This window comes from Anser brachyrhynchus (assembly GCF_964034855.1).
Source record: "Anser brachyrhynchus genome assembly, chromosome: 3".
In the NCBI taxonomy this organism is placed as follows: domain Eukaryota; kingdom Metazoa; phylum Chordata; class Aves; order Anseriformes; family Anatidae; genus Anser; species Anser brachyrhynchus.
The window spans coordinates 82,386,651-82,411,871 of record NC_137696.1 but is presented as its reverse complement, the minus strand read 5'-3'; the positions used below and the strand labels follow the sequence as shown (position 1 = coordinate 82,411,871).

Sequence of the window (25,221 nt, the reverse complement as noted above, 5' to 3'; positions counted from 1 at the left end):
GCTCCCCCCAGCGGCCGCCGGGAGCCCCGGGCCGGGGTCGGGGGTCGGGGGTCGGGGGGTGTGGGCGCCCTGTGCCCCCCCCCGCTGCCTCTCCCCCCCTGCCCGGCTCGGCCCCGGGTGCCCCCCGTGAGGAGCAGGGGGCCGGGGCCCGCCGGAGGGGTGCTGGGGGCGGGTGAGCGACATGTCGCGATAGCAGAGCATCCCGCTGGCTCGGCAAGCAAAAGGAGCTGAGACAAACCAGACCAACGCCAGCAAAGATTTAAGTTTCGGAGGACAGAGGCCGTCACGCCACGGGCAGCGAGCACTGCGGCACCGAGCAGGCGTGGGGAAATGGCCCGTCTTCCTGCTGAGCACCAGCCGAGGACCCGTCGGGAGGAGAGGAGCAAGGCCCCGTGCCCACGGCTGCACCAGAGGAGGTAAGAGGCAGCTGCAGCCCCCGAGAGCTCGGCCCGAGCCGTCCCGGCTGCAGGGAGCCCAGCCCAGGGCAGGCGGAAAGCCGGAGAAGCTGCCTTTGTTCCGGGGACCCTTTGGGAACTGGAAGATAAGCGAGGCTTGGGTTGCTTGTCCATGGGTTTGGGGAACTGGATAACGCCATCCTCTCGTGCACCAGTTTCACTGAGCACCCTCGGCGCCTAACTCCCATCCCAAACCCGGCAGCGATAAATCAGGGCAGAATCGGGGTGCTCACCTCGAGCAGCCCCTCATTAAAATCCCAAATGCCTGTCCTTTAGCCGCAGGCACCCCCACACCACGGGCTGGGACACTTTGAGCTACGTCCCACGGCGAGGGGTCAGATCTCACTTCTCTCCCAGCCAAGCTTCCCGCCTGCCCCAGCCCCATAACACCTGCATGTCTCTGCGGGGTTGTCCTGGGCCAGTACCTGTCAGAAGCCAGAGTCAGAGCACCTGGAGAAAATGTGAAATAATTCTCTTTCGCAGAGGTAGTTTGTCAGCTTACGCTCTGGCTTAGCAAAGCAGGCATCTGCCTACATCCCGCCAGCTACCTGAGCAATCACAGTGAGCTAACGAACTGCAAAATTACAGCGAGATTTAGCAAAGCACTTCTCTGCAGCTTCCGTGCTCGGAGCCCTGACCTGGGGCTGGGACTGCTGCTCCACCGAGTGCCCCTGGTTTGCAGGTGCTCAGCACCAACGTGCGGGTCCCAAACACCCAGCCTGAGCACCCTGCCAGGGACTACCGCATGCAGGGAGAAGTGCTTGCACTTAGGTGTCCCAGATGCTTTCTGTTGGAGACGGGAAGTGTTCAGGTGATGAAGCAGCTCAGTGGAATTGCTTGGAGGCAGTGCAGGCAGCGGCTGGGACAGCAGTGAACGTCGTAAAACATGAGTAACAGTCCCACCCCGGAATCCCAACCTGCCCACCCATACAGAGGAGTATCCCTAGCAGACATGGCCCGTTTTCTCATTTCTGTTAGCAGTTTCAAGACAAAATCTAGCGTTTATTGACTAAAAGGCACGGCCTTTCTGCCTTTGTGAGACATGCTGCTGGTCTGCGAGGGTGAGGCCGCAACAGGTACTGACCACCTGGGAGACTGGAGGATGCAAGGAGGAGCTGGAGTCCCCTTACTCTCCCAAATTTAAACCCACCATCCACGGGAGACCTCTGGGAAAAATAAATAAATAAATAAATGTTTTTATGAGACAGTGTTGTTCTGAAGAGAAAAAAAAATATGCCAAGGAGCGAGGTAGTACACTGGCTTTCTTGCAATGGGCAGAGTGCACATTTTCACTCAGTCTCTTACAGCGTTGAAGGAAAGAAGTGCTTTTATCAATGACATGGCATTCAGCAATTTTAGATGGCAAATCGGGGTAACACGGGAGGGACGGGATGACATTTGCCACAGGTCAGCGTTGTGCTCACGGACAGGACGTTACTGGTGCGCGGCTCCACTCTGGAGCCATGGTCTGATGCTGCCGCTCCAAGGGCCAGTGCTCAGGCTCAGTTCCTGCCAGCCGAAAGACACAAAAAATGCCTAAGGGAAACGAAAAAGGTGGGTTGTCATCCCCACCCCCTGCAACCGACCCCTTGTTACCGGTGACAGGCAGCCCCTGGTCGTTAGCTGTAGATCATTAATCCCGATCTATGGCTTCTTTCTGAAGATGTGCCATCTTGGGCAGTGGAGATGCAGATGTGAGAGCCTCTGCACCTTCTGGAGAGCAGCAGAACACCAGTGGATCAATACCTTAACTTGAAAGCTGCTGTCATTCTCTGAAGAGACTGAATTATTTAAAAGTAAAAAAATAAAAAATAAAATAATAATCAGAGCTGCACTGTAGATCTCTAGGTTGGATCAGTACCCACTCTATCTTGCTCTTTGAAATCCCGTCTTTTAGCTAATTCAAAGATAAGTATTGAGTCTTGCGTAACCCTCCAGCTCTGCGCGGATGTCATTAGTATGCAAGGCAGTCAGCGATCACAGAGGTGGAAAGGGAATTGCGAGTTTAGTCACTTGTCCCGCGGTCAGTCGGCAGGCACTGCACGGCCAGCAGCGCAGCCCAGGGCTTCCACCTCACGCCTCTGCACCCACCCACTGACGTTAGCCCTCACCCACCGCCTGGAAACGAGCGCCTCGTGCTCAGCACGAGGCGGTGGCTGCAGACCTTAAAGAAAAGGTGTACAGAAAAGAAAAGTTGCTCCGAATCACCCTACCAGGTCCACTGTATGGAAAAAAAAAATTACAAATACTGAAAATAGCGTGCCATCGCCCTCAGTGAACCTCCGTTGGGGCAGGTAATTTTGCAGGCAAACACCTTGCAATTCCTACACAGAAGTGATTGCAGAAATGCGATGAAAACGTCCAGACAGATATTGTATGTATACTAAGTTCTCTGAAGTTCATCTCACAACACTATTGTGTCAGATATTTTCAAAGTGCCCAGTGAAGCAGTTTAGCACTGACTCTTTGCTGTAGTCAGAAACAGCGGCTTCCAGCAAGAGATCCCCAAGAGCAGGTGTTGGAAAGCGATAGCAGACACCAGACTAAACCATTTTCAACAGCATCTTGAAGCAAGAATGAGAATTGCTCACATCAATCACACCTTCTTAGATGTAACACCACTTTCTTTTTATTCCTATTCCAGTTTTCATTAGCTCAGAGCTGCCTTTGATAATTTGTAGCGACTGTTAATAAGACTAATTTAGGCAAGGTGCTCTCCATCCTTCTATGCAAGGCCTCCCGTGTCAAAATAACACCTGCCCAAGTTGTTATGTTTACTATCGGATACAAGTATCAGAAACAAGAACCTAAGTGATTTAAACTTAAATCACATCTTTCTATTGCAGTCGGTGTAATTTTTGGACTATTTAATGTCTATCTTTTTTTTTTTTTTTTTGTCTGTAGTGGACTTTGGTTGAAGCCCGTGAACAAAGCTAATTCTAAACACGATTTATCCTTCTTACTAAGGAACCACACAGACCATCAGTGGTCCCAAACAGGACTTGGAGACCTGGAAATGTTTAGGTATGCCGTTTCTTTTTCAGGTGGAGAGCACCTCCTGAGCCTGCTCAGGCACACCTAAACACGGGTGCTTCTCTTTCCTCCCAGCACTTCAACACCGTGGGGTACCCCGCACCATGTTACCTCAATATGACCGAAGAAAGAGGTCTGCAAATCCTTGCTATGGCTCCTGAGATTTTTTTTAAAGAAAAATACCCCCCCCAGTGAAATATAATAATATGTATGAAGGAGAGGGATACATCCTTGTTGCAAAAATGCGGTTGCAATTGTTTTAGCTCCCGCAGAAATCTGGCAGCTCGAAACTGCAAGGCCACTGTGTCAGAGCATTTTGATTTCTACCTCTTCAAGACCACGATGGGAAACGTTACATTAAAATCTGCTTATCATAACAAATGTCTGCGTTGTATGTGACAACACTTGATACTACCAGAGAATAAACATTTGCAGCATGCATGGTATCAGACCTACATTGTTTTAGTTATATTCAATTAAGATTGCCAATTGCATCTTAAGGTAGCAGAGACGCAGTGACACTTTTTGAACATTTTCACAGAACATTAAACATTCCTCAGTCCCTGCGGACTGATAACATGTAAAACTATGTAAGTATTGAGAACATGTAATTGCTTTCGCTTCCCCAAATAATAATGCACTTCTGCCAAACAATGATGTGATAAAGCGTATTACAGCCTCTCAGGCATTAAAACCTGGAAATCCTGAAATATTTTAAAATCTGGATTTACCTTTTTTTTTTTTTTTAAACAGTTTGCATTAACAGAAGTGCCACACAGAAATGAAAAGCCACCTGATATGCCGACTTGTATGTGTGCGAGCTATCAAAACTGCAGAAGCAGCACTGAGAAACTGGCATCTGCCAAAAACGGGACAGACAGACACCAAGTCTGAAACTGTACTTTGCCTGTGTCAGAAGTCAGCTGTGCTTTGTCCACAATGCACAGAACTAGGGTCCAGCTTCGTCCTTTCTCTTCTCAGTAATCAGAAGCTACAGCAGCTGAATGCTGGTGCTCAAAGACAGTTTCGGCACGTCTGAGGCGCTGCTGGCCTGAGGCAAAGTTGTGATACAAAAGCACACAAGTGAAGCTGGACGCTTCTGCAGGTGCTGGAGATTAAAAGGAGCCTTAAGTAAAGTTTCCTTAGAGACACAAGAACACAACTCAAAGCGTAGTATTTGTTTTAGCAGTTTTTGCTGGAGAATTGCCTTGAACAATTAAGTGGGCAAATCCAGCCGAACACCCTTAATATAAACTTTGTCTAGAAGAAAATGGTCACTGATTAGACCAACACCAATTTGGTAAGTAATTCTAGATCAGTAAACAAACTTTCTAGACAAATAATGAGAATAAATAAATAAATAAATAAAAAAGGAGGACAAAATCTACCCTAGCAGTTACCTCCAGTTCAGTACTCAGTTGTTCTGGACAAACCGAGAACCTGTCACCTTCTGCTTCCCATTTGCAAACCTACAGAAGTCTGTGAAAGCTTTGCTGAACTATCATCATCTTTTTGGAGTTCCACAGCACTTAGACACAAGTACATAACTACCTAACTACCCAACTAAAAGTATTAAAAATACTTTATGGTAATACCATTTGTGTTTGAGTAGGAAATTATTCTTGAAAGAAATTCAACTTTTTTTTTTTTCTTGGAGGCCTCTTTTGGTACATTGTAATCTCCGTATTTTGCTTTATATCCCATCTGTCTATATCTGTCTGTTGCCTCTTGCTCTGTACCTAAATCAGAAGCTGTTTCAGGCAGCGAAACGTTTACTGTTTGTTTAAAGGACCGAGATCTATATGCTTTAATAGGGCTACAATAATCTAAAAATTAAAGAATAATACACTTTAAAAAAATCTCACAACTTTGTACCTAAAAACATTCAGGAATAATATTTCAAAACGATCAAGGATCAAAATATGTTCAACCTGTTCTTCTAATGCATCATATTTTGTGATTTCACCATTTTTTTCTTTTAAATGAGTGCACAAAAGGCCAATGAATGTAAACAAAATTTTATTTTTTGTCTTATTTATTCATTATTTTATGTACACTTGGTATGTGGCAACACAGTCAAGGGGATACAAATTAAGTTTGCAAAGCAAGATAAATACTATAGGTTGGATATATATTCACATTTCTGTCACACAACACATTTCTGTCATCTCGGAATTAGCAGACACTGACAACGCAGCGAGGACATTGATTCCAACTTCTTTACACTGGCAGTGACAGAATAAAACTGCACAACACTGTTATGACATTTTAAATGATGCAGCATATCAGAATAAAGCAGGCCTAATTTACTAAATAGGACTAATCAGTGTGTAAATTGTAATTCAATTTTTAAAATAAAAAGAAACCATCTTTGAACAAGTAATATAAGGCATTAGACTTCTCCATAATAAATTCAATCACTTATAAATACAGAGCTAACTTCTCTGTTTTGTGTAGGTGTGCAGGTAAAACCCCTTCGCCACGTGACACCTTATGTCACAAATACATGTCAAGTGGTATGTGCAAAGGTATTCAAACAAGGAGGAGCCAGGGGGCTGAGCCTGAGCTGTGCCTGCATACGCACAGAGACCTTTGGGTTTTACATAGAGAAGGTGCCGTGGTCAAATCTCTACAAAAATTATACATTAATAACATACCTTCAGTTCACTATTGGTCAAGCAGAATACTGAGAGGAGAAAAAACGTCGTTTTGAAATGTAATCAAGTAAAATAAAAAAGCCTCAGAGGAGAATACTAAGAGGAAATATAGAGATCACTCCGGGGTAAACACTGCTAGTACAAACTAACAGGGGCACAAGGCGAAAAATGGGGTGAATGTTGGGTGTGTACGACTTATGGAATGACAGCACAGAGAACAAATTTGGTATCTAACAGTGTACATCCAGACACAGCTCTGGGAATACTCGCTATGCTCAGGACTGCAGCTGTGCAAAATAAGTGGATGTTACCTTCGTGGCTCCACAGCCCCTGAGCTCAACATCGGGAAACAGCCATGAAAAAAGCATCCATGTACTGCTCCCCCCACCTCCTGCTTTTGGTGTTGCGAACCAGTCTTCCACATGCCTTCAATATGTCCTCACTAGCTTTCGTAAACTAAACTTTCCAGTGTCTGCTTCTCAAGAGACCTTAGCTAGGAGCATTACTGAAGCCGAGTAGGACGTGCGTATGTTCTCATAGGCTGACAGAGGCATTAGGGCTTGAACCACCGTTATGAGGGAAAAGCAAACAACCTCGGTTTGGACGCAGTAGTGAGAGGAAGTATGTAAAATTATGGAGTTTTAAAACACAACCAAAAGTGGCTATCCTCATTTATGCTAATTCAAAACAAGACATTTGCACAACCAACATGCTCTAACCTTCTTCTTGTAATACACTCACTGAAGTTTATTGCCTGTTCCCTTCTGCTCATTTTAATACCCAAGTTGGGAGGCCAAAAGGCTTTAAACACTTAAATAGGAGAAAACAAAAGTCTTTTTAGTTTAAGCCAAGACATTTTGTAGGAAGGCATCATATACAGTTCAATCAACAAGCAAGGAAAGCTGTGGCCTTTGGTGGAAGCAAGAGAAGCTAGGGAGCTAACAAGAAGCATCAAGGGATAAGCAGCTTCTATCCAGAGCAAAGGGATCTGAGACTAATTTCCTGACTTTTGTACCTACCCTAGATATTTAAAATTAGATGATACAAATATCCTCCAACTTTAGAAAATGTACTTAGAGGCAATTATCCCTTTTCCTTCTGATTTGTAATTAAAAAAGAAAAAAAGAAGAAAAAACGTAACTTGCTTGTGGTGCTTTGGTGCTTGCAGATACTGTCCAGGACTGTTCCCTCTATTGCTGCTCTTCTACCTATTAAATAAATTAGTCCCTTTAAAAGGTAACACAGTAGCAGCTTGTTGTTTGTCAAACTCCCCTTGTGGCAGCAGAAAATGGAGAAAAATATTAAGTCAAACACCGTGCAAGTATTTTGTTGCTGGTTACTTGAGCGGCAACAAGGAGAGAAATCCTTTTTAAATAAATTCAGGTGCCGTGTTTGGGTATTTAAGTTTGAAGGCCTGGAAATGCCATTCCTTCTCACTCACACAAATAAACGTGGGCAGTAAATGTCCCCAGGCAATTCACACACACCACTTGTGGAGATCAGGCCAGCCTCAACACACCCCAGCTGTACTATAAGCCTGTTGAGAAGACAAATGCAAAAAGCCACAAGATGCTAAAGAGTTGTAGTGGTTTTATGCTCACTAGGAAGAACTAGAATGAGACCATCAAATCAATTTCACTAAGATGGCTCAAGGGACAGCTGGTAATTAGGACTTGTCTGTAAGTGAAAGTTAAATCTGGAAGTGCAAGGTCCCCTTGCAAACACACTAATTCCTGAATTTAAATTCATTTTTGGTAACGATTCCAAAATAACTCCAAGCATAGACTAGCCATTAGTTTCCAAACCACAACCAAACAGCTATTTATTAATTTCCCTCTGTTCAATGCAGAGTAGCGTGTATCGTGCAGAAGTCTTTGGTGCAGCCATGAGGAAAGTAAGTCTAAGTAGACCAATGTTCAGTAGAGGGAACCCATCTCCTGAGAGTGAGCAGAGGACCGGACTGACAGTAAAAACTGTCCTTAGCCAACAGCTCTTGACAATGGTACGATGGTAAATAATCACATAAGGGATGGTAAGTTCATCACATCATACACAGTACCTCCCTGAAACGCTCTGACAGTTCAGTGTTTCATAAACTGTCCTCTTTTTCATCTGCATTCGAATTTTCATGGTTTGACACTACAAATAGTTAATCACCATACTCAGTTTACAACAGAGTAAGCAGGAAAAAAAAATGGCACTCAAGACATGGTGATCCCAATTTAGTATTTCCCAAAGTAGTATAGTTTCTAAACAGAAGCTAGCCTAAGTTTTGCCATTACCCCAAAATAGAGACATTTATCTTAGTCCTTGGTGTAACTTTCAGACTTTAGAGTCAGAATAATACTATAAAAAAGTTGGGTGCTTTTTTGTTCTTTTGTGCTTACCAAAAATTTTTGTTACATTTACACTTTTCCACTAATGTAAACCAAAATATTACATCTCTTAAAAAAAAAAAAAAAGAAAAAAAAGATTTTTGCGCCTACTTGTGACATTACAATTTTTTTTGAGGTACTTGTGTGGCCAGCAGGACTAAGGAAGTGATTGTCCTCCTGTACTCAGCTCTGGTGAGTACTCACGCCTTGAGTAAAGCTTTCAGTCTTGGGCCCCTTACAACAAGAAGGACATCCAGGTGCTGGAGTGTCCAAAGAAGAGCAACAAAGCTGGTAAAGGGTCTAGAGAACAAGTCCTGTGAGGAGCATCTGAGGGAGCTGGGGTTGTTTGTTCTGGAGAAAAGGAGGCTTGGGTGGTGCCTTATCGCTCTCTACAACTACATGAAAGGAGGCTGTAGCAAGGTTGGGACTGGGCTCTTCTCCCAAGCCCCAAGTGATAAGACAAGAGGAAATGGTCTTAAGTTGCACGAGGATTGCACTTAGGTTGGATATTAGGAAAAAAATTCTTCACTGAAAGGGGTGTGAAGTACTGGATTACAGGCTGCCCAGGGAAGTGGTTGAATCACCATCCCTGGAGGTCTTCAAAAAATGCGTAGATGTAGTGCTTAATGACATGGTTTAATGGTGGATTGGGTAGTGCTAGATTAAAGGTTGGACTAGATGACCTCAGAGGTCTTTTCCAATCTAAATGCGTCTATGATTCTGTGATTTCTTCCTTTCCCTCCCTTCCACCACTTCCACCAATCAGTACCCTGACACAAACAGAACAACCAGAGTGCATGTCTCAGATTACGAAGTCACTGAGGGGGCTGAGGAAGGAAGGGACCTCTGGAGGCCATCAGGTCCAACCCCTGCTCAAGCAGGGCCATCTACTTGCCCAGGGCCAGGTAGCTTAAGATCTCTGAAGAGGGAGACTCCACAACTGCTCTGTGCTAGCGCTCAGTCAATAGAGTCAGCAGTAGCTCCTGTTGCTTAGACAGAACCTCTTGTGGGCCTGTTTGTGCCCACTGCCTCTTGTCCTGGCACTGGGCAGCACTGTAAAGAGCCTAGCTCCCTTGACTTATTACCCTCCATCGGGTTTTCCTACCACCCAAGCCTTCTCTTCTCCAGAGCCTCCTTTTTGTTTTTACCTCAATAGTACAGTTTGTATGGCCTCAGAAAGGACAAACTGCAAAAAACCTAAGCAACTAAATCTTGCATGCGCCTGTATGTGCATGTGCCTTTAAAAAAATAATGCAGGTGGGCAGTGGTAGGTGAAGAAAATATTTTTATGTAGTTCATAAAAAAGAAACAAAACTGTAAGAGACATTAGGAACTACTGCACAAGCATGTATATAAAACTGTAATATCAGTGTCTTAATGCTGAATCTTGACTTAGAAATGTAAGTATGTGACATTTTACAGGAAACTAAATTTCTGGGAAAGGTAACTGCTGATCTAGAACAATGAATGCACCTTCTTCATGTCCGTAAATAGGTCTGGCCACCTTTCCATGAATTTTCATACCAACTGTCTCAAAAGTCCCATTTGCTTCTTTTTCTCAACTTTCTTGGTATTTGGTATTTATTATCCAAGGAAAAGTTTTTTTTTTTAATTTATATTATTTGCTTGTTTTTAGAAAAAGGGAATCAAACATGCAAGAGAAAAACTTCATTCTTCACAAAGGATCCTTTCCAACTTAGGATGTCATATGACAGCCATCATTCTTAAATCAAATCAAGCTAGAGCTACACAACTCAAAAATAACAATACTTTATCCATCAGCTAAGAAGATAAATACCACCACTGTCTGCTATTACTGAGGCTGAATCTTCTTAAAAAGAGACATCTTGCCAAGGCCCTTCTTTGAAGATCATGAGGCCCTTCACACACAAGACTCATGACTCGACCCTTCCTGATGTCAGCTATCACAACTTGTCCCATGCGTGGTAGTATTTAATTAAAAGCCCTTCTTGGACTTCATTGTCAAGTAAGAAATCTGAAATCACAGAAATTAACATCTCAGTGAAAGACAAACTTTTATTTTGGAAAAATGTTGACCATGTCTAACAGCATGTACAAATGCATTAAACCAGGAATCTTTCGCTTAGTAATATCAAAAGCTACAATTTACGGAATCATTGCAAGAGAGTAATAATGAACATGTAAATCAATACATAAAGCCACCCCCAAGCTCCATATAATAAAATGCTACATTTTATCTAGTTTTTGTAAATTTAGTAGTCCTGCAGATGCAATATGGGAAACATATCCCATAAGATGCAATAAGTACACACAGTAAGAACCAGGACTGAACACACAATTTTTTCAAATGCACAGTGGGTAACATTGCTGATGACAGGAGAACAGTTAAAGTAGTCATAGGTTTAATTATAGCAATATGAAAGATTATCAAAATAAATGCAATACATTAATTCTCTTTTCCAGTTAATTTCATGCATTCACAGAACCATACATATAGCCAGTTAGGTACATGAAATTTTAAAATAGAGAAAGGGGATGCATTTCAATTTAACAAAAAAAGACACACTACAGGCATTGGCAAGGGACTCAGGGCAGAAGCAGATCCTGGAATTAAAAAATTATATATTTTTTAAGTTGTCAACATCTCTGATTTAATTCTTTCTGGATAGATTTTAGAAGGTTTTGACATTTGGGGATGGATGTCGTTCCAGTCTTGTTTTTTGCTATTCCAAGGCAGGTAGTACAACACTGGATGGAATTAATCTCCGTTTGGTATTCTAAAGAGAAGTATCTAACCCGAGCTAAAAATCACAGCTTCTGCAGTCTCCACAGGGGCTCTCCAGAAAATCATTCATTCTACTTTCCTTAAATATCTATCTTAGGAGAAGATTAATAGCTCTCTAGAGGTGCCCGGATTCCTCCCGTAAACCAAATGTCTCTCAGACAGCAAGCACTCAGCGAGATGAATTCCACTCAGTGTTCCATGATTGCTGGACATCTTACATCTGGAAAAGTTGGCGTGATAGCCATAAGGAAAGAATTGGGCAATAAATAGAATGGGTTTCCCGTTTTTTTGTTTGTTTGTTTTTGGTTTTGTTGTTGTTTTTTTTTGGTCTGAAATTTGGATATCTAAGTACTTGGGTATTAAAAGGTTCAAACTGCTATGTGAACTGTTCTTCTAAAGTCAAGCTCAGTAATGTACTTAATTGAGTGCATAATTTAAACAAAAGCAGCCCATCCATGTCCAGAGAGCTATCAAGTCTAGTCAGACAATTTGGGATTATGAATACAAGTACGTATGCTATTGAATTAAAACCTTTGAGAGTTGGGAAGATGTTTTAACTGCTAAAATTTTCCTATTAACTTTTTAAATGACCAGAAGAATGAATGACATATCTCCCTACGTGACAGCCCATGCCAACTTCATACATATAGTACAGAAATCCCCCTTAAGTAGAAGAACAGGAGAACTTCAGAACAAGACACTTTTTTCCCCCCCCAGGCATTTTAGCAATGTAATTTATTTATTTATTTTTTTAACATGTCACCAAAGCACATCTATTACCATGCTTCAGAAAGATAGATGAGATCAAAGGACAAGATAAGAAAAATAGAATATCCTTAAAAGCAGGATTTAGATAATGTAACAGAGGGATGGTCGACTGTTGGAGAACATGACCCAATTCCAGAATAATTAAATTCCTCTGACCAATTTGGCATCATTCATTTTGGATTAAGTGAAATTAGAACAAGTTTCCCTCTATATGACTGCTTCACATGGAGAGAGTCCACAGTAGTTACCGGACTTTGCATTCGCACTCTACCATACCCTGTAATATCTTTCATGTGTAGACAAACAAAAGGCACTGTGGCAAAGCAACACAGGAAATACCGGGCACCTAATGGCCAGGCTTTTCCTGTTGCACAGATGGAGAGGGACTCAGTTTCTGTGTACAGTAAAACAATGTTTTAAAAACACAACTGCTACAAAACATCTTTGCTATTATGATTACTTCACAAAAGTAACTGATACATGAAAACCTTTGAGATTTATACATAGAATGTATATATACACACACAACGTGTATATACATACATATATGTATAAATGGTATATATGCACATCTAAGTATAAAATAACTAAAAACACAGTGACCTATTCTTGCTTCATTGTGACATATAAGCAAGGTCTAAAACTATGTTATTTTCTTTTCTTAGAAATATCAGAAATGTAAAATCTGGTCTTTCCTCGCTTTGCTGGAAGACTTCTTGCCTGTATAAAGCCATAGCTAAAAGAGCTCTTAACTCACTGATTGAAGGTTAAGGTGTACAACTATAGATGAAAGTATTCCCCAATTATTTCTCAGCTATTTGACTTTATTACATTATCAATAGCTAAGTTTTAAATGGTCCAAATAAAGAACAGACTTCACTTTATCTTTCAAGATAAAATACAACATTTCTGACAAAACCAACTTCAAAAAGAAGGCACAACATAAAGAAAAAAAAAGTATGAAAAAAAATGTCAATTTAATGTCCTTTATACTACCTAAAATGCAATAGAGAACAAAATCCTTTACACATACATGATTACAAGAACACTTAACTTGATTCGCTGATGCTGTAGTAGTGACACTCTACTATTTACCTAGTTTACCAGTATGAAGGCACAACGGATATAATTTCATCCACATCCTATTCTATTTACATTGGAAAACAAGGAAGATCTCTAAGAAAAAAAGGAGATAAACACAGATGCACCCTGAGAAGTAAAATTTCTCAACAAAAACATTTGTTTTAAAATACTGTTCTTTGTAAACTCCTGTTATCTGAACCTGTGTTTTCCTACAATGCTTAATATTCAGTTACAATGAAAAATATTACTTGTAGATAAAAAAACATTAAAAGTTAAGTTCCCAGAAAAATAAATCAACCCAAACCTGATTGAAACAAATGAAGTCTCAACACAGAATCATGCCAAAGCTGACATCTGTCAGTGGGGAAAAAAATATCTGAATTTAAAGATCTCTAACAATGTCCAGTTTAATAAAAAATGGAATGGCATAATATACCTGGAAATCCCATAGTGCCATCTGTGTAGAGGAAAAAAATAAAATCAAAAAGCCAACTGTGTATGCCCATCTTCAGATCTGGAATTCCCAAAAGATTCTGTAAAACTAAAAAAAATCAGAAAAAAAGGTCTTTTTATAAAATCAGATAGATGTTTTGTAGCTGTTTCATGACATGGTTTATAAAGTATTGGCACCAGCACAAAGAGTTCATAGTGTTCATTCAGGAGTCAGAGATTGTCAAATCTATAACATTTCGTAGCAGTCCTCTTTGCCAGGGATGTTCAGTGCAATAACGCATTTCTGCCAGACAAAATATTTTCCCTCTTCTTCCAGTAGGTAATAAGTGCCGTCGTGACAGTAATAGTGGAGCCAATATCAAATGACAGGCTGTACTTCATGGTCCATATTCATCAACAATAGCTAGAAAAGGTAAAACACTAAACTCTCTCTGTACACAGCAACATACTCTAGCCATGGCATTAAAGAAGAAAGAAAACCTTCATCCAAGTAAGTACAAAAAGGAGGAATCTTTATAATTTGTCCATCAACACAGTTTTCCTTCTCCAGCAGCTAAACAGTATTAAAGAGAGTGCAACAGTACTTGGAGCTATCACCTCTTGGAAAAAAAACAAAAAAACAAATACCTTATATTAGTTAAGTCACTAAATCATATTTGCCTTTGTTTCAAAACCACTGTATTTTCATTGCTGTTTTACTGAACAAAGATGCTTGTTCTTATACTTGATAGCAGATTTGATTCCAGCGCAAGAGACAGTTGCTAACACATTATCTCAAGTATTATTGTTTTTTTTTTTTAAATGGTACTTGACATGATAAACAGATGTATCACAAACCAACAGTCTTCACCATGACAGAAATTTGAAAAGAAAATTGCTGTGGAGTTTTCTACACACCATCAGTTATGATACTAAGTACCTGGCTCAAACTTTATATCCAATACCAAGAAGCAGCTGGCAATTTTCTCTCTCGTTTCTGCTATAAGTTCAGGTGGAAGGTTCTTGCTTTTATCTGTTGTGTCGCTTAGGCTGGACTGTAAAACATCACTACATCTATTTCAGATGGAGGAAGGGAGAAAAATGTATCAGATACAGTTCATTGCCAAAAAAAAGGAAGAAGACAAAGTGTCTCTTCAATCCATTCTTACAGAAGAATGTTAAGCAGTTTTTCAAATAAAAAAATTCTAGGCCTGATCATAAGATCTCACACTGCAGAACAAACTAAAATGCTACAGTATGTGTGTATGTATATCTGTAAACATTTATATATACATACACACACATACATATAAATACATAAAAGGAAGCACCCATCTTTTTCTTACTGCTAAATATTCAACATTTTCTTTTGTCCAGATATTAACATAGTCTACTGTCTATAACGCCCTATAAAGGAATATTTAAGATGTTTTTCATTTTCTTGTCATTAAAACCACACATATGGCAAGTATTTAAAAACATGCAGTGCCACAAGTTAACAGAATAAACAATTATTAGGTACAATATCAACTCTAAGAAATGCATAATATACTTAAATGTATTTTACCCATTTGTGCAGATAATTAATACTCTCCACTATTTCATAGGGAATTTATACTCTTCTTAAAAAAGTCAGCACAAATTCACAGGAAATAACTGTCAAACGAATTCCATAGCAGCATATGTAGTGAGTCACTGGGTGAAACTCTTTTTTATGAACACGTTAGGAAAGTTGGCATTCAGTTCTAGGACAACTCTATTATCAATCTGTGAACAGAAGGACACATCGAGTAAAGAAAGATCTTTACAAGACTCCAGCAATTTTCTTAAAGATGCAGGGCTTACCATCCTTGTCCCTGTTTGAAAACAAAAAAGAACAAATAGCAAAGTTAGTATCTTTTTTTTTAAAGCTGCTAATACTTCATCATCAAAAAATTTAAACAAACATTATGCTATACAAGAATTTTTTTCCCAATTAGATTTCAAATGAAAAACTTCTCAGAAAAAACCTTTGCAGATTTTTTTTCCCCCAACTCAGCTGCTTAAGTCCACTACTTTCTCCTTAGGAGAAATATTGCAACTTCAAGAGCAATTCCTAACTACAGAAGCTGACCAAAAGTACCCAAAGCCACAAGATCCAGGATCTAGATGCTAGGCTTTGGCCGCAAGCAAAATTGTATGCTACATTGATGTCCTTGATTCATCATCAACTGCTCATGATTCTTCTGGTGATTCCAATGACTGTCACAGTACACACTGTTATTGGCTATTCCCATTATAAATAAATCAGCAAGGCTTCTAGGACTCTAGATTGAGTATTATACCCAGAAGCATGCAAGAGCAATTCAAGTACTATCAGTCTTTCCTGTACATAGGATAACTGTAACAGAAAACACACTATTTACCCCACTAAAAACACGACCATAGTGACCAACTATTAAGTTTCACGTTGGGTCAGGTCAAGCATCGGATTCAGTCAGAAATAAAAAAATATAGAAAAACACATCCATAAGCATGGATCTACTGCAGTTGATGGAAATCTAGTCAGCATAGTCAATGTAGCACATGATTCAGTTGACTGGAGTATGACTCAGTTGCCTGAAGTGAAATGCCTGGTGCCACCTGGGATTCCTTAGACCATGCAGGACATCCACACAGAGCTGGCAGACAAGCCACAGGACTGACAGGAGATCCACACCTCACTGGAACAGCTGACAGCCAGGCAGGTTACTCTGGGCAAGTAAATCAAGCCCAGATGTCTACGGTGGGCTACATCGCTCATCAAGGTCATCCAACATGACTGTAGACATCTATTGGTAGATAAGTCAATTTACACACAGCTCTGTCTTGAACTGAATTTCACCCCAAAAAGCTATCTAGTCTAGTATCTTGTCTTTGGCAGGGCCAATAATGCTTACAGCAGAACCAACAAAAATAGTGAACGGCTACTTTAAAAATCCGTTGCATCTGGTAGATACTCTCGACTGACAGAAATTATTGATTTAGAGATTTCTGAAGCTACCTTTCATGAATGCTACTACTACTTTTCTGAACTCATGTATATTTATGGCCCCTCTGCTAGTTCTACAGTTTAACCGTATTTGGTGTTCAAAAAGGAAGTCAGCTTTAAACCCACCGTGTATGAATTACAATAATTAAGGGGCAATGAAATAAAGAAGCAGTGAGAGCATTCCCATTTCACTTTTTCTAAGTCTTTCATAAGCTTGATGGAACTGTTTTCCTTTTCCTTCATTATCAGCTTATTAAGTATCATAGCATCATTTTGCAAATCTTCGGTCTCAAATCTTCAGCTTTAGATTATTCTACCCTGTATGCCTGCGCATTATCGGCAAGCTCTGGTACAGCGTTATTCATCCCTTTGCCTGAACTACTCAAACAGATCAGAGATCAGACAACACCTACCATAGTACAGACCCTGGGTGAACACAGTAGTGATTGAACTTCAATGTGCAAAAAGACAAAGCATCCTTAGCCTCTGTTGTCCGTCTCTGAAGCACCTACTCTAAGAGGGAAGACTGCTAAGTTTAAAAACCAAACAAACTTGGTAAAGGTTTTTGAAAGTCCAATCCTATATGGACTGGATCAGCGTTCACTACAAACTCCAAGGAATTCTAGGTTTGCAAGACATAACCACACTTATAGGGATGGAACTCTTTCAAAATATCGTAACATTCCTCATGGCCACTGATTCTCTTCAGTATAGCTGGTTGCAACCAGCTTACACAAAAGATAAACCTACTGTTTTGTAGCTTCTAACCTACGCAAAAGATAGTGCCACGTTTGTAAACCTTCACTCCTCTAGTGAAGAGGCTGATTAATGTGACAAATCACGCACCATAAGAAAGATCTCAACAGTCTTGTATTTGAGCTCATTTAGAACTGCTGCATAAATACCATTTAGTCCTAACAATTTATTATTGGTCGATGTATTGATTTGTTCAAAAGCTTCCTCTATTGGCATTCCAATTTAAGACGGTTTTCCAGGCTAATCTCCTGGAAAGAATGAGTCTGATGGCAGCCTACTTGATCCCCCTTGCAGCAACTGGAGGCAACAACAGTTTTCCTGGAAAGGCCTTCTCCTGAGTGGCCAGATCAAATCTTGATCATCTACCAGTCTCCGTAATTTTCCTGTAAACTTTTTGTAACACACGTGAAATGCATTTTCAGCATTTATCTTTAGCCATCGGTTCCTTAATACCTCATTTCTGCCTTACTGTGATGTTGTTTTACTCCCTAGAATTCATTTTCCTGTTTTCCTTCTCTGAACAGGCCTCATTTCCAGAAAGATGCCTCATTTTTTAAGTGATCTCCTGTACTCCTCTGCATAAACAAGGGGGTGTCTAATTGTGCTTTTCACTTCTTCTATGATAGGTTCTCAGATTAGATGTTTTGGGACATCATTTGATGTTACCTGTAAACAGGCTTTGCTATCATGCCCCCGTACTTTACCTCACCTACACAGAGGTAATCAAAACTTATTATCATAATTTTTAACTCCCTTGTCATTACACCATCTGTCACCACAATGGTCAACTGGTTGATGTAACAATCCCTATTGCCAACACAAATTCTGTGATATGCTTTAGTTACATATTTACTTGACCATAATTTTACAATTTTACCACAGTACCACGGCCCTATCAGAAGGATCTGCTCTAACATTCCAACTGAAACTAAGAGCATTATGCTACTCATCTTTCCACCAAGCCTTAAAATTGATACTGCAATTATCTGAACTTTGACAGCTGTCCTGTGGTTTCATTTAAGACCAAGACTTTTTAATGTATTTGTAACTGAAATAGGTCATCTTAAATTACATGCTTTACTGCACCTCTTCCTTTTTTCCTCCTCAGACTTAAAATTTTGTGTTAGGAAAGACCTTTCCCAAAGCTAAAAAGGCCAATCCGGTTGGTGTTTGTATATTCACACCACAGGATTAGCAAACATCATCCACAGTATTACTCTGATTATACAATGTACAATTAATGATGCATACATTTCTCTAAAGCACATCCAAAAGCATTGCAGAAGTGTGAATAATATGGCACATTTTTTTGTCTTTCAAAAATTGCCAACATACCATGCTAGTTACCTACATAACACTTTCTGGTTTAGTTTGGAGGCTTTTGGACCTTTGCTATTTACTAAAATATTTTCTACATGGACTAATTGCCCATTTCTCAAAGTAAATACATAACCAGTGTATTAAAATCCACTATTGGGTTTTGTTGTTCAGTTTACTTTCAAGAAAAAAGTTTTCTGGTATCCTCTTCATTAAAGGCACTGACTAATGATTTGTTTGCTAGAGCAGTTATATTTATTAGCTGTGAATTATTTAGTTTATCATATATAAGGTCCTCAAATTCTAGAGCTGTTAAGGAGACTTGTGTATAACAGCTATAGAAGTACCACCTTTGGAAACTGTCAGAGTCCCAGTTTCTAGGGCAAAGGGTACTGCTACACAAATTATAATTAAGAAGAATATTTAAGTAAAAAAAAAGTGCCTTGAGTAATTTTATTTAAAAATACACTCATAATAAGTTTTCAATAGGGTACACATGAAAAAAACAACTTCCAACTGTTACTGAAAAAGAACACGTTTCTTGGCTAAAGAAGTATAGATCTTGAAAATAACTATCACTATTCCCCCAAACACTTACTTTTCCTTTTCTCACCTAGACCAGACAGACTAGCCTTTTATTCTTTACTTTTTATTCAATTTATTGCAAACCATTTGAATTCTAAACTTCAACATACTGCACATTTTCATGTTTGAATTGACTAACTATGTGTTGATGCTCTCAAGAGAAAGCTGAAGATTTTGACAGCTGGCAAGGGGGCAGTTGGGTTTTCTGTTGCTCAGGAAGGTGTGGGAGGTGTTGGTATGTAGATAGGAGTACATAAATTCTGCAGTAACAAGGGTGTCTACTTTTTATTACTCTTTTTGTGCAGGACAGACAGTTAAGACTTCTGGGGAGCAAGGTTAGTATGACTTATTCTCCATCCTTGACAGCAGCCAGTAGCCCCACAGCAACATAACTAACTGAGCAGCTAATACAGCATACAATAAAAGCTTTTGGCATTGCCAGTTCTGGTTGTCTCCTGTCTTGTCATGAGATTTCCACTTCAAGATCTATAGCACTGGATGACATACTGCATCACTACAAAGCTGTCAGATGGTCATAGCTGGAACATTCTACTGCTGGGTGGACATCCTCAAGCAAAAAAAAAATAGGGGAATATTTCCTGTATAACCCACTGTGTCAGTCTGTGAAAAAGATATGGGCATCAAAGGAAATGATATTTGTAAGCAGACAGTTCAGTATGTAATGGGTAAAAAACCCTCAGAACTTAAAAACTGAAGAAGCACACCCTCATGTACTTAGTGACACACTTATATCATACTTGCCCTTCCAAGCTGTACTATAAATACTGCAGATATGGATCCAAACCATGATTTTTAACAGAAGTTTACTTTCTCAAGTATGCTTTACACACCATTTAAACCCAGCTACCCATCAAATAACACTTCATACAGGCCAATAATTTTATGCAGCCCTCAGAAACTGGCAAATTGCATCTTCTATGAAGTCCACTGATTCAGGAACAAGGGAATTACCAAGCAATATTGGAAGACTAAGGAAAGGACAGATGGTTAGCAAGCTGCAGGACCTGCCGCCTGAAAACAGCATCCAGTGCACATACAACATTGATTTTGTAATACCACAATGTAAGATATACAGTTCAACAAACTTTCTTTCAGAGCCTTAGATTTTCTTCAGTCCTGAAAATATTGTGGTTGTAAATATTGCGTAACTGAAACAAGAAGTTTTCCCTGCCAAGTTTGCAAGTTCTACCAACTGCAGAGAAATACCAACAAAGTATCGTCTGTGATGGTGACTATACTACTGGGTAAGGCATTTTGATCCTTACTTAGGTAAGTCCCTGTTTTACACAGTGTTATTGAGAAAAAAATAAGCTCCCTCACCACATGCACTGACAACCTAGCAGCAATAGTTCTATGCCCTTCACAATGCAGGTATGAGCCAGCCATTTCTTTACTTGGGAATGACAAAGGATATAAAAGAGTACCTCGCGTTCTTTCACATCATAGAGAAGACCTGCTGTTCAAGGTTAGTCTTGCAAAGTTGAGAACTGACCTCAGGCTTCTAACAGCTTAAGACCTGTTGTCACACTTCTTTAAAAGGACAAAATCATACGAAGCATTTATATAGCTTATAGTAGAAGTCTCATCTGACATCAGCAGCCAAAAGTTAGAGCATGGAGATTTATTTTCTCAGTACTCCTGCACTTTAAGAGGCTAGGTTTTGGGTTCAGACAGAGACTTCTGCATTTGTATTTGAACACCTGGCAATTCTACTTCCAGATGACCCAAGCAAGGTTGTGATTCTACTTGACAACTCCTTTGAACCACAGACTGTAGTGGGTCCCATATTCAAAGACATAAAGATGGTTTCCTTACTGTTGCCAAAATAGCTGGGTCACTCCACACATACTGTATCACCTTGTACTGACTTATTTATAGCAGAAGACAGTCTTTTTCCTCTACTAAGTACTGCTATAAAGGAAGAAAGTTCTGGGAATGGATATTGAGGTTTTTGGTAACGTTGTAGATAATTCAACTGGATGTCCTCTGGAAAGCACCCTTCTTAACCATGCCTGATAAGACTGTGTGTTAACTACAAATCCACTTGACTCAGTAAATACTGTTAAACACTCAGGGAATGGAACAAAATTCCTCTTCCATGTTCACACATTTTTCTGCAAAAACATCAACGAGACATTAAACTGAATTCAAATGTGAATTCAAATGTTAAAGGAGAAGTGTGGCAACAAACCTCCAGTACTGGCAAAGAAGCAGCAGAACTAGCAGACTATCTGCAGGCTTAACACAACTGAGCTATTCATTCCGCAGCCTCTGGTGTAGTGAAAAGGTCAGACTGATTTGTGGGCAGACAACACCATTGTAACAGAAATGCATGTAAGTGGGTGGTCAGGAGAACATACATGTTTTTGAAAGACTGTATTCACTACGCCTTCTGGAAACTTTTTGTGTCTGACTAGGGAAAGGTACCCTTGATAATCTAGCTACAAAGTAGATTCCCTTAAATACAAGCAAAAACACATTGCCACCTGCAAACCTATGCATTAAGCCAGAACAATATACACCAGGTGGAGTTAAGTTTTTATCTGTTCATTCTCCTTTGCCTTCTCCTTGTCTGTTGTTCGGAAGGTGAGTCTCTCATTTAGAGATAAGTAAAATTGCATTTCATGGTAAGAGTGTTTACTATCTATATTGTGGAGACAATATGAAGCCATTTGGTATTTTACTTTTTTTAAATGAGAACCAATGATAGTCTTAAACTTGCTTGAAACATTGAGTAGAGGGCTCTGTTTCTCCACAGCATCACTCTCAACCTAAACATAATACCTCCACATTACAATTATTATTAAAAATATGCAGTGTGGTTACTTTCTTCCCTTTAATATTTTACATCTTTGTTTTTCAACTAACCCTGTGAAAGTAAGTCAGTAAAAGGCTGAATAAATTTTCTTACACCAAGTCAAAGCTACCAGTGCTGTCCTACAGTATTTTAAAAGAAAACCTCACATTCCACCATAGAAAGAATAAATTCAGTATCATGAAAAAAATATAATTCTCAAAGTCCTTACTCAGGAATCCCAAGAATATTTACCTTGGATTTCCCAAAATACTTTTAGCTATAGAATCTGCAGAGAATTAGAAATTTAAGATTCACTGCGTTTTTTGCAGCTCATCACTTCTTTCCCACCCTAGAGAAAAGTCCATTTTAAGTTTTGTTATTAATTACTTTTTTGCTCTTCAATGAGACAAACTCACTCACTGGTAAAAAGTGACAAATACTCTTAACACTGCTCAGTATATCTGTATTATGCAAAAGCAAAAATCTGTTTATTAGTCACAGACTCCCACTATAAATATACTTTGTCACACTTCACAGGAATAAAATAAAACAACAAAAGCAGAAACAAGAAGAAATTGAATCTTCCGAGAGTCAAAAGTCAAAAGATCTCAGTTAAATATACTGGTGATCATGAAATTAAAAGTTGTTGGAAAAAGTCCACAAAATTTTCAGTGTAAGCAATTAATGCTAAACAATCAAATTACACAGTTGGTATAAATCCGTTGTATTTTGTGTCAGAAGCTCACTGCAGTAATACTTCCATCCCTTTATTTTCATATGATAAGCTATATTTTTAAGAAAGATTTATTTTAAAATGTCTTGACAGCAGTTTTATCATATGGACTCCTTTTTAACTGTAAGGCTTTTGAGACACAGTGAAATGTATACCAATATTCCTACATTTTCTTACCTAGTATATCTAGCTGCCGTAAATGAGTACAGTTAGCTGCAAGCTCTTCAATGTCTGTGTCACACACGGACCTGTTGGCCGTAAGAAAGAGCTTTTGTAAGTTCGGGAGTTTACGTGCAAGGTTTGCGAAACAGCCTGTACTGCTCTGTAATGTAGGGCACCAGCCAAGATCAAGTTCTTCCAAAAGCTGGCAGCCTGAAGCCAGTTCTGCTATTCCATTTTCAGTTATGTTTTTACATCTCCACAGATCCAGACTGCGAAGCTTTTTACATTTTGCTCCCATCATGCTTGCTATAAGATCATAGTCTTCAATCTGCAAGGAAAACAAACACTTTGTCATATATACCATCCTTCCAGACATACATAGGTGTTTCAGGATTTGCTTGCTAACACACCTACAGATCTGTCTTAAGCATTTGTCATTTCTAAAGAGCTCAGAAAATTATTCATTGTACAGTGAGGTCTACTTTTACAGACAACAAAAATAAGTTTTCTATCAACCCCCAGACATACATGCTTTTAAATTCACTTGGTATTAAGGAACAGTGAAATGCAATTTGAAGTTCACTTCCTTTGAAAACACACACTTTTTTTCCTTTAAAAGGTGATTAAAATTGTCTTTATGACCATAGGCACTGCAACCATAAGTACACATGCATTAAAGAAGTCTACTTCCATTCTAGGTCGATCATTTGCTGCAGCTCCTTATGAAAAAAAAAATGTCCCATTCTACAGGCAGAAGGAATGAAATCCACTATTGAAAAACAGTAAGACTAGGACTGTTGGAAAAATGTAGTCACGCTGCCTTACTCCTCTGTCCATGAGTCGGAGTATGGAAGGGTGAACCAATTCTGCTTTGTCATTTGCTTCTCAACTACAAGGAAGGTCCACAAAGTTTCCCTGATGGGTTATCAGCTGTGCTTATCACAGAGACAGCAGCAAGTTAAATTCCACTGCATACAATTCTGGCGTGCACATGCGATACAGCTCAGATGACTTCCCTACAGTAATTGCTATATTCTTTCTTAAAAGAAAGGTATGCACCCACCCAAGTCTATAACTCAAATGACTTCTGTTGAAATCATTTCTTGTGTTTGTAACTGTAGTGTCACACACCAGAGTTGACCTGTCAGAAACGATGATTTAGTCTGAATGTAAAAGATAACTTCATTATTGGTTTTGGAAAGAAAAAGTATATGTAAGTGTATATAAAAAATGCCCCAAAGTTTAGAAAGAGGCTGAAGAACAATGGAAAAAAACTACAAGCTAGACTTTAGGCCTACTAAATTGACACAATCTTTAGATATACAACTAAGTCATATTCATCTTGGACCTTTCAAAAGTTTGAAATGTGACATAACATCAGCCCAGCATTTAACCCGTCTTTGTGAAGCATAAACCCAGGCCGAGTTTCAAAGCCAGTGTGCACACACATACACACCCACAGAGAGGTCTAACTACTCACCATGACACAGCTGCCCAGACTGAGGTGCTGAAGCTCTGAGCAGAAGTTCAGGATACTGAGCAGGGCTGTTTGCTGCCGCAGGGGAGCACATCAGAAGGAAATATGGAAAGCGAAACAAAGAGAAGAGGTCAATTAGGCATTAAAGGCTGTCACTGCATTTCCTGAAATACAGCTCAAAACTCCGTTACAGACACCACAAATGCCACTTAATGAGTCCCTAGGTACTCTACCCATTGATTGCCTTAAAGTAATGGTAATCATTACAAACCTTTACGCGAGTCACTTTGGATGTGGTTTTGCATTGCCCTGAAGATACCTATACACCCCTGACCTATCCGTTCATTTCCCACAGGGAAGCTGCTGAAGAAGCGTGGCAAGTTCAAATAACAGGCGAGGCCAGACCAAAACCAGAGAGGGCTGGTGACATGCCAGCAGAACAGCAGAGCCTCTGACATTCGCTGATGGGCCACAGCCTGATGGAACTGCCAATAGAGCTGCGCAGCACCAGGACGGAGCTGGTGACTTTAATGTCAAAGGAGTCTCCGTGCTGACAAGGAGGCTGACAACCATTGAGCACCTGTCACTAGCAGCACGCAGGCTGAAACAGATATAATGTGTACTTCGCAGTCATGTTTCTGCCATTTAACGTGACCATTCTTTTCAGAAAGTAGTGCACATTACTCAGCCTGAAATTATACTGGAATGCCAGATGCATCTTACAAAACATTAAATATGTGGCTATTCTGTTCCATGACAAGAGAAACTTCACAGTTTTTTATTTGTGTTTCTG

At 39.9% G+C, this 25,221-nt stretch overlaps 1 protein-coding gene and 1 long non-coding RNA gene across 8 annotated transcripts in view; one reads left to right on the top strand and one right to left on the bottom strand.

The window, feature by feature from the left end:
- Positions 1 to 56: 56 nt before the first annotated feature.
- Positions 57 to 14,266, top strand: LOC308191909. The gene is made up of 2 exons (XR_013948383.1): positions 57 to 416; positions 3,360 to 14,266. It is a non-coding gene; the product is annotated as an uncharacterized lncRNA (long non-coding RNA).
- Positions 13,014 to 25,221, bottom strand: part of FBXL4 (F-box and leucine rich repeat protein 4) — a 53,852-nt gene continuing 41,644 nt past the window's right edge. For 3 of the 7 annotated variants that reach the window (XM_080584820.1, XM_080584821.1, XM_080584819.1), the window contains exons 7-9: positions 24,432 to 24,503; positions 22,967 to 23,279; positions 13,014 to 15,426 (exon numbers count right to left, since the gene is read on the bottom strand). In XM_080584820.1, the coding sequence (XP_080440946.1) occupies positions 15,263 to 15,426; positions 22,967 to 23,279; positions 24,432 to 24,503 (549 nt within the window). In that variant the 3' untranslated portion in view covers positions 13,014 to 15,262. Of the gene's footprint in view, positions 15,427 to 22,944; positions 23,280 to 24,431; positions 24,504 to 25,221 lie in introns of all 7 variants that reach the window. The other 4 variants (XR_013948380.1, XR_013948382.1, XR_013948381.1 and 1 more) reach the window with 3 other exon arrangements.